Raw genomic sequence first — 18,766 nt, 5'->3', positions numbered from 1 at the left:
AGAAAAGCAAAGTGATGATTTTCAGCGTCATGGTTGGACAGGTTGATAACCATTGTTGCCTGCGCCAGTAGACGCCATCTTGGATTTCACGGAGGTAGACAAGCTCCGTTTCCTTTGATATTCTTGAAGCTTCTTCAAGCCCGACGGCACGCGACCCTTCATCTGCGGAAGTGCGTCAAATGAAATATAAATAACCTAACCAGGTGCTTAAAAGAATGGTGCTTAGTCAGGGGGTGCAAGTGATTTGCCCTGGGGGCTGTTTTAGAGTTCACCTTAGACCCCTCTGAAGAAAAAATTAAACGGGGCCAGAGAGATCTAGACTGAACGTTTAGAAATGACAGCTGGATCGATTGAAGTGCTATAATACTCTTAGACACCTTGCTTGCTTTTCTCCATCAAAGATCTCTGAGTATTCAAGTTGGAGTGGCTGACAGAAACTTTACCAACGTTTTGACGCGCGCGCGCGCAGAGCGGGGCGCAGACAATAAGCTACGGAAACCTGGTTTGTGTTACTCAACTAATTGCTAATCCCACTTCCTGACAGATTAGTGACAAGCGAGATCTAGTTTAGACGATTTTCAAATCCTCACTTAGTTCTGCTCAGAAGAACTTCTTCACTACGTTTCAGGATTCGGTCATACGGGTGCACTAACAGCGAACGCAGAAAGGTGCATTCCTATCTTATTGGCTGGGTAGAGTCTTACTATCGGAAAACACTTTTACTAAGGACAGACTTTTGCCTTTACTGTACACAGGTAAGAGGTGACACAGCTATTTTTGCTAGTTATATTTATAAAGAGTAAAAAATATTAGTCGTAAATTATATGCCAAAAAAATGACCCACGTTTTGGAGTCTTGAAAATTTAAAAATAGCATCGAAAGGATAAAATCAGTATTTTTATCCGCAATTTTCCGGATTCGTGTTCAAAGTATAGATCTGGAAAATTTTAGCTAGTCTCACATTTTAGCACAATATAGTACGCTATGCAATGCATGCGACATTTTGAGTTTCAAGGATTCCTTCCCTAAGTTCTATCTTTATGCCAGATTACTTTATCGATATAAATGTTAAGATTGCCAATGTAAATATTTTTAGCTTTAGGAATTCAGACTAGATACGAGCTAAAACAAAAACAATGGAGATTTTCACTGGAGACCCGACAAAGGAGAAATGCCTAGGGCCATGTAATCGATGACAGCCTCGTCTGTTGGGTCACCCAAGATGTATTTGTTATTAAAGAGCACTTCTTTGGTTTATTTTGATTTCGACAATTTTAGCCGGTTAAAACTGTTTTGCGAAGACAGATCTGCGATTTAACTATTACGCGCAAAGGTGCATTTTTCAGTCAGATAAGATCAGCTTGCTTTTCCGCGCACGAGTATTTTATGTCGCGCAGTCGTAAAGTTTCTGTCTTTTCTGAACCAACTAGAACATCGCAGATCTTTCAACAGCAGATGTAAAAGTCGTCAAAAGCAATCGCGTAATTTCTACAGTAACTGGATATTCGAACGGAGGACCAGTCGTAAATGCATTTCGTATCAATTACCTAGGTAAACAAAGGAAAGACTACATTTTAATTAGCCGAGTTAATACACGTCAAACGGTTTATAAGCGTCAAGTGGTCTACAAACATATTGCGTAACACTGCGCTGCGAAGACCGAATGTGAGGTCATGATGTTTTATGTGATAACACGGAGTTGGATTCGCGCCGATCTGCAGAGTAAAAGATTCTATGTGGGTTTGAATCCTCAAACCAGCGGAAAAGGTGTTTCCTTTCCTCTTGAGAGCAAATAAACAGTTTGTTCCTTGTACTTGGGACTACGGGCGTGAATTTAGAGACATCCTTAAAGGATGTGACGTACCTCGGTATCTTCTCTACAAGAAACAATAGAAACTGATCTATAGGATTAGAAAGTTAGTTTTACCAGTTTTACCAGTCCGTTTTGTACCATGAGTCCAAACCAGTCCAGTCCACTACCATTTAGTCCAGCTCAATCTTTCTTAACATTTGCTCAAGAATAACAATATGCCAATTACCTAACAAAGTCTACGTTCGAGCCTTTGTCCATCAGACCAGAGCTTATCCCAGTTTCTACGTAGCATGATTTATACTCCCCCCCCCCCCCACTTCCCCCCTCCCCCAGTGGATGGGATGCTAGTCCATCGAAGGATTACCCCAGCACCTGGGCGAAGAGAGATGACCCTGCAGTGACAATGGCCAGGACTGGAACCCGGACCGCTAGATCTGTAGTCCAACAAACTATTCTGCATTAGGTCCCCGCGCCTCCCGCTAAGAGCGCCAATTTCAGGATAAGTAAATTGTTTTTTTTCCAATAACTTTACAGAAATTCTTACACTGTCAAGAAATCTTCAAACTCAGCTGGAGGATATTATCTTTACATTTCACTAATTCTCTCTCTAGGTTAATACATTAAGATGTTTCTGGAAGTGTGTTTTATCTGCCTTAGTATAACTCCGCTGTTTGGTAAGTCGACGTTCTGTGTTTAATTAGCCTTCGTAATTCCTTCTGTTCGGTTTTCAGGTAATTCTCACAGTCTTGAATAGTAAGAGGAAAACCGAACTTAGAGCAGTTTTCAATTGAGTGTCGTAAAACCAAAACCAAAGTAATTACTCCGGCCAATCACAAAGGACACAGACAAACCAGTGAACCAATCAAAACTCGAAGCAAATACATGTAGCTGGCTCGAAGCGCGGGAAAACGTGCGCGAGCGAGTCACGATTGGTTTTGGTTTTAGTTCTGATTGGCTAAGAAAGTGGCGCGAGATTTTTAAGCCAATCACTAAGCGTAGCAATGCAAAACCAAAGCAAACGCAATTAACTTTCGACACTCAAGTGAAAACCGCTCTATAATGAATAAGTTATGTTTACCTGTTGTTTGTTTGTTTGTTTTAGTTTTTTTAGGCAGAAAGAACATTTTGCCTGTATCAGTTTGGATCTCCAATGTATACGTAACTGTTTGTGAATAGGCTGTTTTCGTTAAAAAACGTTAATTTTTTTCTACAGACTCTGCACCCTTGGACGCGTCACCTTTGTCAGGTATTCAGGAATTCAAGAATTTTGCCTTCATTTATATTTTCTCCGTTCCCACACCACCAATGACTACCCCTTATATTCAGCCAGGTCTTTCTCATGCTTTAGTTTATATGGCGGATCGATATCACTGCTTCACCCCACCCCACCCATCATAAAACGAAAGTGTTGCATACCAGTACTATACCTTCTCCACCTCCCACACTGAATTAAAATATATACTAGTTATGCAACGCTTTCGAGTGGTATACTATGGAATATCCCACGAGTCACTTGTATTTTCTCGGTATACACACGAGCCTTTAGGCGAGTGTGTATACGAAGAAAATACAAGTGACAAGTGGGATATTCCATAGTATACCACGAGAAAGTGTTGTGTAACTATTTTATACCATGCCATAGAAAATACGCTCACTAAATTTCATCGAGAATAAGATCGCAGCGCACGATGGGAAGGTTGGGTTGAATACCGTCGAATATACAACGGCTTTCCTGTATTCTGATTGGCTGTATTTTCTATGGCATGGTATAAAACCCTGTAACCTATACTTACGAGGACAGCGGGTAATGGTTGCGTCCAGTTATTTCTCAGTCAAATAATGCATCAGTTATTTTCTCTCTTGTAAGTCCCCATAGACGCTATTAACATGAATGACATTTCTGCACCGCTTCACTTGGATTTACTGGCAATATCTCGTTCTTATTACAAGCCCCTACTTTAAACCTCTCAAAATTTTGTTCAAATTCGTGTTTACCCCTGCCTTAAGGTCGGTAAACGTTTATTTCTATCAACGGAAAAGAGCTTAACTTGAAGTGACGACCGAACTGCAAAGGTGTTAAAAAAGTTATTTTCCGCTGCGGTAGTTTTTATTTTTTTTTAGCTGTGCCTTGTTGGTGCTGTCTTCACTGCCGATGGGACACTGTCTGAGAATTTTTCTCAGGCTTTAAGATATCGATGTCAATAGATTGTACGGGAAGCGGTTTATTAATTGAACTATAGGAAATCAAAACAAACGATTAAAAAAGCTGTTGTTGGCCTAATAGCATAACAGCATGCAATTCCGCATTACGGTATTTCCTTTTCTTAATCGAGATTTTTTTATGTGCTTAGAGACATGGCATGCTAATGCTCCCCGAGGGTCCCAAAGGGGTTTAGGGCTTCAGGATCCGGGCTCTGTGGCGAACGTTTTCAGGGGCCTACGCCCTGCAAGGAACGTAATATAAGGGCCCCATGGCGAAAAGCTAAGGACTCTAGGGCTTCCGCCGATCTCCTCTTTGCGACCATAAATGCCGTCTGTTGTATACTTAGCTGTTAACAGAATTCACGTCGCCTTAATATTTCTGTCTCTTTGTCTTTTTTGTTACTTATTTCACTGCAGTATAGAAGTCGGTTAAGAAAAGTCTTTTTTATGTAGTGCACACAGCTCGTTTACTTAAGAAAAGGCAAGGTTATCCGATATCGATCAGCCAATCAAAGTTTTTCAAAACTCTGGAAATATATTACCAATACTTCAATTCTAATAACAGTCGATGTTAAATAGCCAGGCGTTATTTTTATTTTTAGCGGGCAAATCGTCGACATCATCCTCCGTAGATAACAGTAAGTTTTATTTTCACGTTATTTGAAAAGAACGACGTTGTCTATTTTCATTTTGTAGAGGAAGATTTATCATGTCTTCAGAACGTACATGAATAGATATGTAGGAAAAAAAGAATACACTTCTTCTTTTTAACTTCGAGAAACAAGGAAAATCGATAGATTTTAATAACTCAGTATATGAATTTTCAAACAACTTTTTAATTCAACAGAATAGATTTAGTAGATAGAGCAGTTTTTAATTGAGTTTCGTAAAACCAAAAACAACTTTGGCCAATCACAAAGAACACAGACAATCCAGCGAACCAATCAAAACCCAAAACAAATACATGCAGCCGGCACGAAGCGCCGGAAAACGTGCGCAAGCGAGAAACGATTGGTTTTGGATTTACTTCTGATTGGCTGAGTAAGTGGCGCGAGAGCTTTAAACCAATCACTGAGCTTAGTAAATTCAAAAGTAATGCATACGCGAATTACTTTCAACGCTTAAGTGAAAACCGCTCCAATCTTACAGCTATTATACAGATTTTCATATTTGGAAAAAGGATTATTATTGCTTTATTAAACTAAACCGATAAGTTATATTTTCTTCAGTCTTTCCCCAGGAATGTGGTCTCCGAAAAATACGAAACACTACAGGTCGACGCGTGAAAAGGATTGTGGGTGGTTCCCAGAGTTCCCAGGGGAAGTGGCCTTGGCAAGCGGCGTTATTCTACAAGGGACTTCACTACTGCGGCGGCGCAATCATCTCCAATACCTGGATCATGACAACGGCTCATTGTTTTAGTGAGTGTTAATTAATAGAGTAATTTTTGATTGAGTGTTGTAAAAGCAAAACCAAGTAATTATAGAGTCCTCTCACAAAGGACACTAGAACTCCTCCACTGTTCGCTCATTTAATTTGCAGAAGACCCCTAAATACGGAGGGCGCCTGCGAGCTTAAAAATCCAAGCAGAAGCTGATCGTTCTGAGCAATACGCGTGGATTGAGTGCGCTTCGCGCGCTAACAAGCACGGAAAACAATTCCGCGCGGTTTTCAACGCGCAATTTTTAAATTACATTTTTGTAAGCGATCTGTTAAAATAACTCTATCAATACGGCAAAAAAAAAACGAGTTTATCAGTTAACCAAGCAAATCTCGAAGCAAATTCATATAGCCGGCGTGAAGGATGGAAAAACGTGTGCAAGCGAGTCACGATTGGTTTTGGCTTTACCGTAATGATTCGATTTAGCGCCCTCCTTCCAATAAGCGCCCCCATCCGAATAAGCGCCCCCCATCGAATGTGTTTTTGTAAATAAGCGCCCCTATTCTAATAAGCGCCCCCATTCTTATTAGCGCCCCCATTCTTATAAGCACCCCTATTTTAATAAATGCCCCTTTTGTGGATAACTGCCCCTACTGAAGTCACTGATGTCAACTAGATAAACTCCTGACTGTTCACCGTACAGTTCATGTATATATTTACTGTTTAAATGAACAATTATTTTAAAAGAAGCTGAACTTTTAACAATTTCTAACTGTTATAGTTCCTGCTATTGTTAGATACATTTGGTTGTTTCTCAAAAAATTAAATAAACGCCCTGACCCGAATAAGCGCCCTGTTTCGAATAAACGCCCTCCCTTGAGGTGCCAAAAGTAAATAAGCGCCCCGGGCGCTAAATCGAATCATTACGGTACTTCTGATTGGCACTTTGAGAAATTGGCGCCATCCAATCACTAAGCGCAAAACCAAAGTAAATGAAAATCGCTCCAATGCAAGAACGTTTAATTTAGCTCAAGGAATCTATAGTTTTATACAGAGAAAGTCGTTTAGTTTAGGAAGATTTTACAAATATTTTCTTTATCTTCTCTTCATAGATTTAACCTAATTATTCCTAACTCTTACAAAGTTGCTATTTATATGTCTTTGGTGAGAACTGAAATTAAGATAATTTTGGCCCAGGAGATCTGGAGTGTGCACGGATTCCTTCGACGAAATTGTCTTATTATACAAAATGAATGTTAATCTTTTGTTTATTCAATTCTATTTAGATCCCCTTACATCAGATATCCCTGCTGACTGGACTGTAGTTCTTGGAGATTATCACCTCAAAGAGAAAAACGACAAATTTGAACAGCGACGTAAAGTTGTTAACATCACATTACATGAAGAGTACATGTCCATGTATTTTGAAGGAATATATGACACGCCTCCCTTAAACGATATAAGTAGGTACCAAAAACACAAGTCTTTTCGCAAGTATCATAAGTGATTACTGTCCGCGCACGTAACTCTTTTTACTATATAACTACTACATTACAAAAGCCTCGAATGAAAATCGTCTCTCCTTGATGAGAAGCAATCCTATTGGTCATACGGTTTTTGTCACTAGTGAAAAAAGGCGTATCGGATTTTCCCGCCAATATTAAGAATAACGAATAAGAAGAATAAAGAGCTCACTCGTTCTGTTATTCTTCACAATGCGTGAATAAAAATCGTACGCGCTCACTAACCACAAAGTAATCTCTATTTCTGTGGCATGAAGAGATCTAGACAAGAAGTATTATTGCTCCCGCAGGATGGGATGATTTTTAAATCATCGCAGGTTATACCTGGCCCCCATATTCTAGCATTTTATAAAGCTGCCTTAACAATTTACCAATATTCATTTATAACAATCATCGGTGGAAAAAGGCACCGTGAGAGAAATGTGTCTTGTCCAAGAGAACTCCGCCCTAGGATCGCAAATATTATTTTTTCAGTAACGTTGACGTGGTCATGCAGGCCTTTGCCTGAAGTACTGTCAAGTTTGGGGTGGGAATGCTCGGAGACATTAGCTGATTAAAGCTACTTTACAAATCTAAGCGTAAAAAAAGTATTCAAAACTGCACCGCCAGAAATAAACGCCTACCTACGAAGCAACCCTGGTCAAGCTCGGCCCGGACCCCGGGATCCGTTAGTCTACCTTTAGTCTTGACAGTAAGAGAAGAAAACACGGGACCATCTAGATTATCTGTTTTCATCTGGAAAAAAGAGAACTGATCTCATCGCTGCACTGGCGCTTTGTTTACACGCTGTACCTTTAACTTTATGTAACATCTGCCAAATGATGCGTATACATTTGACGTGCTTTTTAACGATTACTTGAAACTATACGTGTTGCACAACACAAAAGGGCTGTTAAGGGCAGAAGGGGTATCAAATGGTCTTTGCGAGCATTTGCGAGCATGCGAGCACAGCGTTTTTCTTTGCGAGCACGAGCATTGACAAAAATTAGCCTTGCGAGCACGAGCATTGACAAAAATTAGCCTTGCGAGCAACGAGCACTTTTCAAAAACCTACCTTCACTAAAAACCGAGCATGTGAACACTTGTAAAATTGTGCGAGCACGAGCAAACGAGCACCCTCTAAAATTTTACGAGCATTTGCGAGCACTGCGACAATTTCAGGGACCATTCATGACCCCTGGCAGTCATTTAACTTTTAAAGTGAATCAAAGATAATCATAGGAGGAAGTCTAAAACATCTTGTTTTTTTTTTGTATTTCAGCAATTATGAAGCTCGACAGCCCACTTACATTTAATAACTACGTTCAGCCGCTCTGCTTACCGCGTCCAGATCAAGTCTTTGCCCCAAATGAGGAGTGTTACGTGGCGGGGTGGGGTCACACCCAATGGAATGGCGCTCAACAACCAGATATTCTACGCGAAGCCATGGTGAGAATCGTTTCTCGTGAGGTGTGCAACATGGAAAAGGCCTACAACGGGACCATACACGACACTGCTTTTTGTGCGGGATATCCCGAGGGCAAAATCGACGCATGCGAATACGACAGTGGTGGTCCGCTGGTCTGTACGAGATGCGGGCGCTATTACGCGGCAGGGCTGGTTTCGTGGGGTGATCAATGCGCTTTACCGAACAAATATGGCGTTTACGCAAACTTGACTGCACTTACTCCGTGGATAAAGGACACAATCACCAAATTTGAAAGAGGATCGTAGCGCTGTGAAAACGTCAATATGCCTATTGGAGGCTGTGCGAAATTTCCCTTTCCCTACCCTGAAGGGAGCGACCCTTTTCTCAGGGGAGGGGGAAAGAACAGTGTGTAGTTTATCTTGGTCAATGAAAATCATTTATATTATCCACAAAACCGCTTCTACACACAATCACTTTAAAAACATTTTACCTGATTTCGTACAAACCACATGCAGACTACAAAACGCGCTGTGGTTACAGTTTTGGACTTAAATGTTGAATTTGCGCTTATTAAAACCGTTCTTAATTGGGGTTGATTAGGAATGCCGCAATATTTTTGGACGGTCTTCAGTAGAATAGTCAAATTCAAAATTATGTTTCTCGCTGCCCAGGAAATAAATAGGGGAATGAGTTAAGGAATTCAGGCATTGGCAAGGTCTTTTCCCTTATTCCTCAAGAGGAAAAAGCAGGAACATGCAAAAGTATCCACGTCTCGTTTGGTTCAAATTATCGAGCTCTGAAAAAAGCGTTCCTTACATCAAAGCTATCGTATTCTAATTCAGTGCAGGCAGTTTGAACCAAAAAAACTAAGTGTACCTATTGTGAACGCCTTTAGTATAACAGTAGAACCCCGGTTACTCGAACTTGGATAACTGAAACTCCCCGCTAACTCGAACTTACTTCCATTTCCTACTTTTCAGTCATTTTTACCGTCGGTTAACTCGAACTCGGATAACTCGAAAACCCCGCTAACCCGAACTAAATTTCAGTTCTCTTAGTCAAAATTTGGGTCAAAATTTCCCCGATAACTGGGGATAACTCGAATTCCGTTTCTTGCAACTCGCCACGGATGCCCATTGATTAGAGAAACGAACAGATCACGTATTTGACAGCCATTATCCCACTCTAATCATAAGAATTTATGATCGTGTTAGAGTTTCTGACGAGATTTGCAGTGCACTGTAACTGAAGTGCTGAAAAATCAGTAAACTATTATTATTTACTTGGCAAATAATATATTCAATCGACCCCAATAAACTTAAAACCCCGCTAACTCGAACTGTTTCAGAGTACGTGTTACCGGGGTTCTACTGTACTTATTATCTTTAGCTGGATAAATTTGACAGACAGAAGAAAAACAAGGCACTTCATCAAAGGCCGCGAACAATTAACAGCTTATTATCACCTTTAGACTAACGCGCGCAGACTGAAGTAAATCATTTGGTATCATGAGCTGATACAATGTTGCTTTCCCGTAATCTTCTAATCAGACAGAAATAATAAAAAAAAAGATGTCATAATTTCTTCAGTTTTGTGTGCGTGATAAAATGAGCTTCTTTGTAATTTTAGTAGATGGAGCTGGTAACTCAATGACGTAATTGTTTGACCTCGTCGTGCAAAGTTTAAGCTTTCCGGAACGACTTAGATACTTTATTTCTGTAATTTGTTGAGAAGCAAAACAATCGCTCCTAACTAAAGGAAAGGTCTCGATCTTGAAACTTGGTTGACTTCCAACTTCTATTTGAACTTCGTTCCTTGTCAAGCACTTAAATTCCCAAAAGTGTGATCGAGTTTCATTTTCTCCCTCACTAACAATACACTGTTAAGAGCAGATAGGTAATGAGAAAATAGAAAATTATCAACAAGGTGATATTTTATAGATTTAACTCTAAATTCTCCGAACTAACTTTAAAGGGAACTAATGGAATCAGTTAGGAGAAAATCTATTTTGAGATTGTTACAAGCCTCTTATTTGCACGATACTTCTACTGCTCCTGTGGTCTCAGCTCAGCTGTAAACAAAAGAAAACACTAAGAATAGAATCGTTTGTTTTCGCGTAAAACGTCAAATCATTTTACTCGTGTACATGTACGTGTGTCCGTGTTGAACAAAGAACAAATAATCTTTTGTGTTGTTACAACGGATTATCTACTTATCGAAGAAGCAGAGGTTATCTTGTAAAGTATCATATTTGATTTTAAAAATAAAACTCTCTCCTAGAATTTAACACCGTCCGGAGTCCAAAGTCGAGATAGATCAGATTAAAAACATGATGACATCGCAAAACAAAGTTAGAAGAAATTCTTTTTAAGTGCTGTAGAGAACTAAGGCATACAAAATTCACTGGAAAGTTTTTCATTTTACGAGTTTTTATTGTACTTTTATGCGCTGACAATGATAACTTTTAAAACCTGCCAGACTTTGGCCGAGTACGGCCTGTAAGCTAGCCAGTGCGTTTTGGCATGACGTCACACCTATCTCGGTCACGTAGAAGATGGAACAATGAAACTTCTGCTGTGTAACAATTTGCAAAAATTTGACAGTAGTTTAATCGTTTTCCATCGTTCATCGTTGAATAAAATGCATTATTTTCAAATCTAGATTGTTCTTGTTTATCTTTTGGTGTGTAAGGGGTCGACTGCTTGATTATAATCTCTTGTTTTCGCTTTGTTTTCAATTGTTTTGTTTTTTTCGAAGAATTTCCGTTAGGGGCCACGTATTGCCCCCAAACACTTGCAATATCATAATTACAATGTAAGTTTTTAATTCTTTGTAATTTTCGTAGATGGAGCTGGTAACTCAATGACGAAATTGATTGACCTCATCGTGCAAAGTTTAAGCTTTCCGGAACGACTAAGATACCTTATTTCTGTAATTTTTTGGAAAAGTAAAACAATCGCTCCTAAATAAAGGAAAAGTCTCTATCTTGATATTTTATTAGAGTTTTAATGAAACCGCTGAAACTTGGTTGAAATTCCAACTCCCATTTGAACTTCGTTCCTTGTCAAGCAACTAATTCCCAAAGTGTGATCGAGGTCCATTTTCTCCCTCACTGCCAATACATTGTTAAGAGCAGATAGGTAATGAGAAAATAGAAAATCATCAACAAGGTGATATTTTATAGATTTAACTCCAAATTCTCCGAACTAACTTTAAAGGGAACTAATGGAATCAGTTAGGAGAAAATCTATTTTGAGATTGTTACAAGCCTCTTATTTGCACGATACTTCTACTGCCCCTGTGGTCCCAGTTCAGTTCTAAACAAAAGAAAACACTTAGAATAGAATTGTTTGTTTTCACGAAAAATGTCAAACCTTTTTTTACTCGTGTACATGTACGTGTTTCGGTGTTGAATGAAGAACAAATAATCATTTTTGTTGTTACAACGGATTATCAGTTTATCGAAGAGGCAGAGGTTATCTTGTAAAGCATCATATTTGATTTTAAAAATAAAACTCTCTCCTAGAATTTAACACCGTCCAGAGTCCAAAGTCGAGATAAATCAGATTAAAAACATGATGACATCTCAAAACAAAGTTAGAAGAAATTCTTTTTAAGTGCTGTAGAGAACTAGGGCATACAAAAATCGCTGTAAAGTTCACTAAGGTTTTGTATTTTACGAGTCATTGTATTGAACCTATAAACCTGCCAGCTAGACTTTGACCGCGTAGATTGACCGCGTACAGCCTCTAATCGAGCCAGTGTGTTCTGGTATGACGTCACACTTTAAAACTCGGTCACGTAGAAGATGGAACAATGAAAATTCTGCTACTGACGTAACGATTTGAGGAAATGTTACATGATTTTAAGTAGTTTAATCGTTTTTTCTCGTTCTTCTTTGAATAAAATGCATTATTTTCAAGCAAGATTGTTCTTGTTTATCTTTTTGGTGTGTTAGGGGTCGTCTGTTTGATAATAACCACTTTGTTTTCGATTGTTTTTTTTTTTGGACGAACTTCCGTTAAAGGCCACGTATTGCCCCCCGAACTCTTGCAACATCATAATTACAATGTAAGTTTTTAATACTGGCAATAACTTTTCGTTGTATTTACAAAACATTCTGTAACAATTGCAGCTACAGTTGGGATGTTTGTAAACTCAGTGGTTCCTAACTATGCATCTTGTCAGAAAATAACATGAATAACAAAAACAGATTTAAAACCTTAAACCCAAGCTTATAATATCATTAACTGCAGATATAAATTTTTGGAGTGAAGCCCCAATTGTTCCCGGGCAGATGAACTTGGCCTATTGTCTTTTACTTATGCCAGGCTTATTTGGGGCCAGATGAAATTACATTCGAGTTGGAGGTTTGCTCGTCTATAAATACTGGGACATTGTAGCCATACGTTGCTTGTTCGCAGAATAGCCAGTACTTAACAAGATGAAGGTTTTCGTTCTTCTGTTGTTAGCTGGAGTTTCTGTTACAGGGCAACCAGGTAAAAATATATATAACATCTTAACCTAACTACCTAAAATGTTCGTCACTGAATTCAATGGTTCTCTTAAGTTCACAATTTAAGTCTCATTGGAAAGTTCTCTATATGAGGTTTTGGTCTCTGTTAAATTAATCCCTTTCGTTGCTCTAGCGGTACAGTCTTTTCACCAAAGTCAGATATTCTCAATTATTGGTCAGCCAAACAGTGCATAAACCGGGATAAGCTGGCCTGTATGGGCCACTAGGCTGGACGCAGGCTTTATCTTAAACAGTGCATTTTGTAAGAAACGTCAAACGAACTTAAATTCATTTGACGGAAGAAAGGATTTAAAAATCATTTTTCCATCGATTTTTATCAGTTTACTTTTAATTTAGGACGGAGAGTTTAATTTCTCAATTGTACTGTAAATTTGGTTTAAATTTCTTTGTTTCACAAGGAAGAAGTGAATCTTAAATATTTCCCACAAATTTAATTTACTAATAGTTACTTTCATGCAAATTGTAGGTCATCGTGACATTCCAAAGCTTGATCTAAAGGACCCCCTCTTCAAAGGTAAGAATTTATTCTTTATGCATAACCGCGACTTTCTCTTCATATCGTTTCGCATACGCATCCTTTACCCCATTCTCGGGGCTTTGGCTGACAAATTAAAGTTCTCTGCGTAAAGGAAATCTTGTTATTTGGCGAAACTTCAAATGACGTCATTCGGACTGCATTTGGTTGACTTGTGTGTCATTGATGTGATGAGAAGGAAATGAAACCCACAAACGTTTATCGATGTTACATAAATAGGAACAAAGAAACTGTAGTGGCTATGAGAAAATGGCCTGAAATTCCTTCATATACATTTAATAACTTAAACAGCTACAAGCTAAGGCTTTGGATAACTCAGCCAATGATTACATAACAGCTAGGTTTCGCTAGGCCTGTTTCCAACTAGCCTTGTTGATGTAGAAAAAAAAAACGTACAAAGCAGGCACTAATTCCAGCTTAAAATAATTTGATTTGTTAAATTAAACGTATGTCGTTTTCCTTTGAAGAAAAGGAATTCCCCTTTATCAATTTCATTGTCTTCTCAAAAAATTATCAAGCGTCAAAATTGCTAAAAGACTGAGAACACATTATCACACAGGGAACTGATCACCCCATCGACATCACCTGATTCGGTGTCGATGACGTCATTCGCGTCTTTTCGTTCCATAGTCCAATATCCTTTACTAACCAATAAAAAAAGCCTACCTTGAAAATCGAAAGCAGAGACTTTTTCAACAATAAATCAAATTTTCAATTAAAAAATAAAAGAAATACGGGAAAACGAGGAAACGAAAATAAAACTCCTGGAACGTGACCCTCCAAGAAATAACCTTCGGTTATCGAATCAAGGATAATTGGGATAACGTTTTGCTTGTCTGTCTGTTTCGAAATTATTTCTCAATACTACGTACGCATAAGACGTTTTCTTCTTGAAACCCTTTTTTATTGAGAATCTCACAATATTATTTTTAAATCAAACGTAAACTTTGATCTGTTGCGAGTTTTTAAAGAACTTAATCCGGATAGCTACACTTCTAGGAATTATTGGAAAGTTAAACTTTTCCTAGAAAACCATTATGAAATCAGCTTGGACGTTTTACTGACTTTTGCTTGCTAAATAATGAAACTAGAAAGTAGACACTAGAAATGTGTTAACCTTTTGACCATTTGTCTGGACGCAGAAGGATTACATGATTCCTTGTCGTGATCTTCGCTAGATATTCACGATTATTTAACTTCCTATCGATAACTGGCCCAAGCATGCAAAAGTAACATTAAGCGTTCGGACACTTCAAAAGGATTCTTTGTTAAGTTAATGTTGTTTTTGATAAAAGGCTTTATAGATTATCTAAGAATAATAGTACTTATCAGAGACAAGCGAATTTCCATGTAAAACTGTTTAATCTGACAAGGTACAGCAAAACCCTGCATATAAGACCAAATTTCGAGGTCAGGCTAAACATGTTCTTATAAAAAGGCTATCACAATTCAGGTTCTGACAAGGTTGTTAATAGGTTCTTATTTTTCAGAGGTTGTCGTACGCACTGTAGCTTTATGGGAAACATATTTATAGTGAAAACTAAATAACTGTAAAATCAAAGATAAACAGATACCGACCGCCCCCGGTGGGGCTGGGGGGGCTCCGGGCGGGGCGTCGCGCCGGGGGCTGCCCTGTTCGTCTTCATCTGTGGCTCCGGGGGGGGGGGGGGCCCGGTTGTTTCGGGGGGGCGGGGGGCTCCAATCGGTACACACACAATATCTTTGTGTCAGACGGTTTCTCACACAATTAAAATCCAGAATTTTGCCCATCAAAATTGGAGTGATCTTTTCGCATAAAAATTACATATTTTTCTTTGCCATACTGAACAGGTTCTTATAGTTTTCCGGGTATTTAAATGCCAACTTTCAGCCTGTAGGTTCAATCACTAGGTTTTTGTATGCGGGTTTTTACTGTCACCTTAATTAACATCGTTTTTCAAAGGTCTAAAAATCTTGTTAACTGATGTGCCTCAAATTTCTCATCAAATTATCAAGGCATTGTCAAGCGGAAAGGTAATCAGAATAAAGAAAATCATCAGTCAGGGCTAGAAAATATAATTTTATGACTCCACTAAATTCTCAGAACCTAATATTGGAAGGAATGTATTGTAATTACCTTATTATAGGAAATTAACGCGTCATGAAATTAACGTTAATTTCCGCGCCGTTAATTAAGTGGAGCGTTAATTTCCATGACGTTAATTTCCATCATTTTGGCCCCAATTTTTCGTTACTGTCCAGATGTTCTTGACTCCAAGGAAAAAGCATAATTTTATCTTGCCACTATCATTGATACTGCGAAGAACGCTCAAAGTGGGAAAAGTACCACGAACATTGTTTTCGTTTAAGATTATATGCCTACAAGTGTTGAAATAAACTTGTTCCTGTTGTCACTTGTGTACATCGCGTTAATTTCCTTTATTTTGAAATGTTACCCCCTCTTTCCGTAATTCCTTTATTGGGAAGTAATTTTTTCTTCAATTCGCGTTAATTTAAGTCGCGTTAATTTCAAATACCTTAATTAACACAAGCGTTAATTTCCTATAATAAGGTAGTTGAAACAATTAATGTTTTGATCAGCATAAGACTTCGAGAAACTGTCATGTTACCTTGTTTCTTTGTCAAATTTGTGTTTGCTCTTATTTGCTTGCGGAGTGTTTATTTGTTAGTTGAGTGGTCGTCTTTGTTTGTTTTCTAATTTTTGTTTTCCTATAATTTATATGTTTTATTTTGTTTGTTTATAAATTCTTTAGTTTGTTTAGTTGGTTGACTGGTGTGTTCTTTTTTTGTTTGTTTGTTTTCTTATTTGTTTGCTTATCTGACTGCTTGTTTATTTTAGGTTACAAACCACTGAACACGTACACTTACGAATACGAGGCATGTGTGACCAGCGGTTTCCCAGAAACAGAACAACGGTTTGCAGGCCTCAAAATCACGTGTGACGTGGATTTCCACATCGAGTCAGACACGCGAGCTTATCTCAAGGTCAATATTACACAAAAGATGCTTTATTCAGCTTATTATTAGCTTGCTGACAAGCTTTCCTATCTATTGGACTAAACGACAAACCTTTAGCCAGTGGAAATGCTTTCTACCATTTTTGCCTAACAAAACGCTCAGATGATTACGTATGCTTTACGGCAAAACTAACTTGAGAGTAATAAAAACCCTAGTGTGTGACCAATCAAATGAGAGCTATTGAGCAGTACTTTCATGTGGTACTGTTTATTATGCTGTAGAAGGTGGTTCTTACTTTTAAGTCTGTTGATGAAACCCTAGTTTTTGACCATTTAAATGAAAGCTATTGAGCAGTACTGTATTCTGGTACTGTTTATTATGCTGTACAAGGAGGTTCTAATTTTTGAGTCTGTAAATGAAACCCCAGTTTGTGGCCAATCAAATGAAAGCTATTATTGAGCAGTACTTTCATGTGGTACTGTTTATTATGCTCTACAAAAGTGGTTCAAAGTTTTAAAGTCTGTGGATGAAACCCTAGTGTGTGACCATTCTAAATGAAAGCTACGAACAGCTCTTATATGTGGTACTGTTTTTATACTGTCTATTCACAAGGTGGTTCTAACTTGCATGTTGTGTAACCATTCACACTTAAGCCATCGAGCCATTAATATGGCGCTGTTTGTTTGTCGACTGATTTTGCAATATAAAACTAATTTTTTCAATTTTGATTTTTTTGGTACTATTTTGGTTATATTAAAAATATTAACAGGTACTAAACTATACAAAATGTTTGGAGACCAGTAACTTAAGGGGATTTAATAAGACCATGAACTAATACATTTTCTTTTCTTTTTCAGATCAGAAACCCCACTTTGTACGAAGTGAATGGGACATCTCAGTATTGTGGTTCAGACTCGCTAAAGATCTCCCCAGTCTCCGACGAGCTCACTCCACTGCTTGAACGAGTAATCGAGTTTGAATACAAAGAAGGCAAGGTTGGAAAGATCTACTGCGACGATGATGAGCCAGAGTATATTTTGAACATCAAAAGAGGAATTCTTTCCATCCTTCATCATAATTTTACGAAGCCGGAGCCTTCCATTGATGATAATGAAGAACCAAGAATGTACAAGAACTGGGAGGTAATATGCTTTTTATTTAAATGATCTCCTATCGTAAGTGTTGTATCTACTGAATTTAGCTCTGTGAGTTTGCAAGCACTTTATTTTAAGTTTATATTATGTAATGAACGAGTATTTCTGTTAAAAGCACACCTCGAACTGGATAATATGCAAAAAGAAAGCAAGCACCTTAAAAACTTGATGTAACGCTATAGCTTTTTCCAGTGAGATCTTGGCCTATTCTATTTTAGATAAACAATATATGTATATTTAACTAAAAAGGAGTCGTGCTGTGCGCACGTTTTTGCGACTCTTTATAGCAGTCTTGAAAATCCAACCCTGTAATTTTTTTTATCCTGGTAAGTCTTGCGTCAAATTAAATTAGTCCCGTAATTAACGTAGGTTGTTGTAAGTATTTAATTTAATTCATTATTTATCAATTTAGTCAGCCAGTATTGGTGTAAATGGACTGTGATGTTAAAAAAAGGAGCCACGTCACGGGCAATATTTTCTCAAGTTTGTCGTTCGAAATGCATCTAAATCTTTTTACAGTGTTCAGTCAATCATTGGTGCTTTGAATTTTTTACCTTAGAAGTTAAATCATTAAAAAGTATCATTTTAAGGTTCCTTAAAATTGAAAGGTATTTTGTACTAATTTTGTCTTAATCGGAAAAAAGATACTAATACTGTACCGTGACATAGGTTAGGTCCTTTATCATCATTGATTTAATCGTGCAAATTTAAAAAGAGATTCGTGGTAATTTCATGTTTTCTGACAATGTTCCGGTATTGACTGAAGTCAGCAAGCAAACTTCACCGAACATCTGCTAAATTTTGCAGACTGAATTTTGTGTCACGCAGGACTGAAACTAGTACAAAGACTGCCAATTGCACCCGTCAGACACTAAAAGGCGATGAAAATATATTCGTTTTTGTTCTACAGCTAAGCTCACATGGAATGTGTGAAAACATGTATGATGTGCGATACACTGTCCCGGATCAGACCAGTAGAATCAAAGAGATGAAAGTGTCCAAGACCTTGAACCTGAACAACTGCACTACAAAACCACGACGTCTGTTTACTAATGTTCCTGGGGTCCGCTGTGTCAACAAGAATTGCACAACCATTGATGAGGTAGGTCCAACGAAAGATACGTACTACCGACGAAGATTTTCGGGAGAAGAAATTTGTTTGTTTGTTTCCTTGCTTGTTTTACTTTTAGAGGGATGGGGAGTAGCTAGAGCATGGAAAAATTGATTTGTACAATCCTCATCCAATCCTTTACTC

The 18,766-nt window shown here is 38.2% G+C and overlaps 2 protein-coding genes across 4 annotated transcripts in view; both read left to right on the top strand.

Moving 5' to 3' along the window:
* The first annotated feature begins 339 nt into the window (after window positions 1-339).
* LOC144639253 (serine protease hepsin-like) lies at window positions 340-11,043 on the top strand. Of its 3 annotated transcripts, none has more exons than XM_078498549.1 (8): window positions 340-502; window positions 629-755; window positions 2,425-2,487; window positions 3,027-3,059; window positions 4,618-4,653; window positions 5,245-5,436; window positions 6,683-6,859; window positions 8,181-11,043. In XM_078498549.1, exons 3-8 carry the CDS (start codon window positions 2,439-2,441, stop codon window positions 8,630-8,632), a joined length of 939 nt encoding a protein of 312 aa, XP_078354675.1. In that variant the 5' UTR covers window positions 340-502; window positions 629-755; window positions 2,425-2,438; the 3' UTR covers window positions 8,633-11,043. The 3 variants fall into 3 exon arrangements, with proteins under 3 accessions (XP_078354675.1, XP_078354674.1, XP_078354676.1); XM_078498548.1 differs by having other exon boundaries at window positions 340-508; XM_078498550.1 differs by lacking the exons at window positions 340-502; window positions 4,618-4,653 and having other exon boundaries at window positions 533-755; window positions 8,181-11,042.
* A 1,629-nt stretch (window positions 11,044-12,672) lies between these two features.
* The window catches only part of LOC144639217 (vitellogenin-like), a 29,093-nt gene continuing 22,999 nt past the window's right edge, over window positions 12,673-18,766 (top strand). Inside the window, 5 exon segments of the mRNA XM_078498494.1 lie at window positions 12,673-12,826; window positions 13,331-13,378; window positions 16,239-16,384; window positions 17,215-17,499; window positions 18,422-18,613. Coding sequence (XP_078354620.1) covers window positions 12,772-12,826; window positions 13,331-13,378; window positions 16,239-16,384; window positions 17,215-17,499; window positions 18,422-18,613 — 726 coding nt within the window. The 5' untranslated portion in view covers window positions 12,673-12,771.

The sequence above is a fragment of the Oculina patagonica genome, chromosome 14, assembly GCF_052425735.1.
Source record: "Oculina patagonica isolate OP01 chromosome 14, crgOcupat, whole genome shotgun sequence".
NCBI lineage: Eukaryota > Metazoa > Cnidaria > Anthozoa > Scleractinia > Oculinidae > Oculina > Oculina patagonica.
Note: the sequence above shows the minus strand (reverse complement) of the source record. Positions and strands in the feature narration are given on the sequence as shown.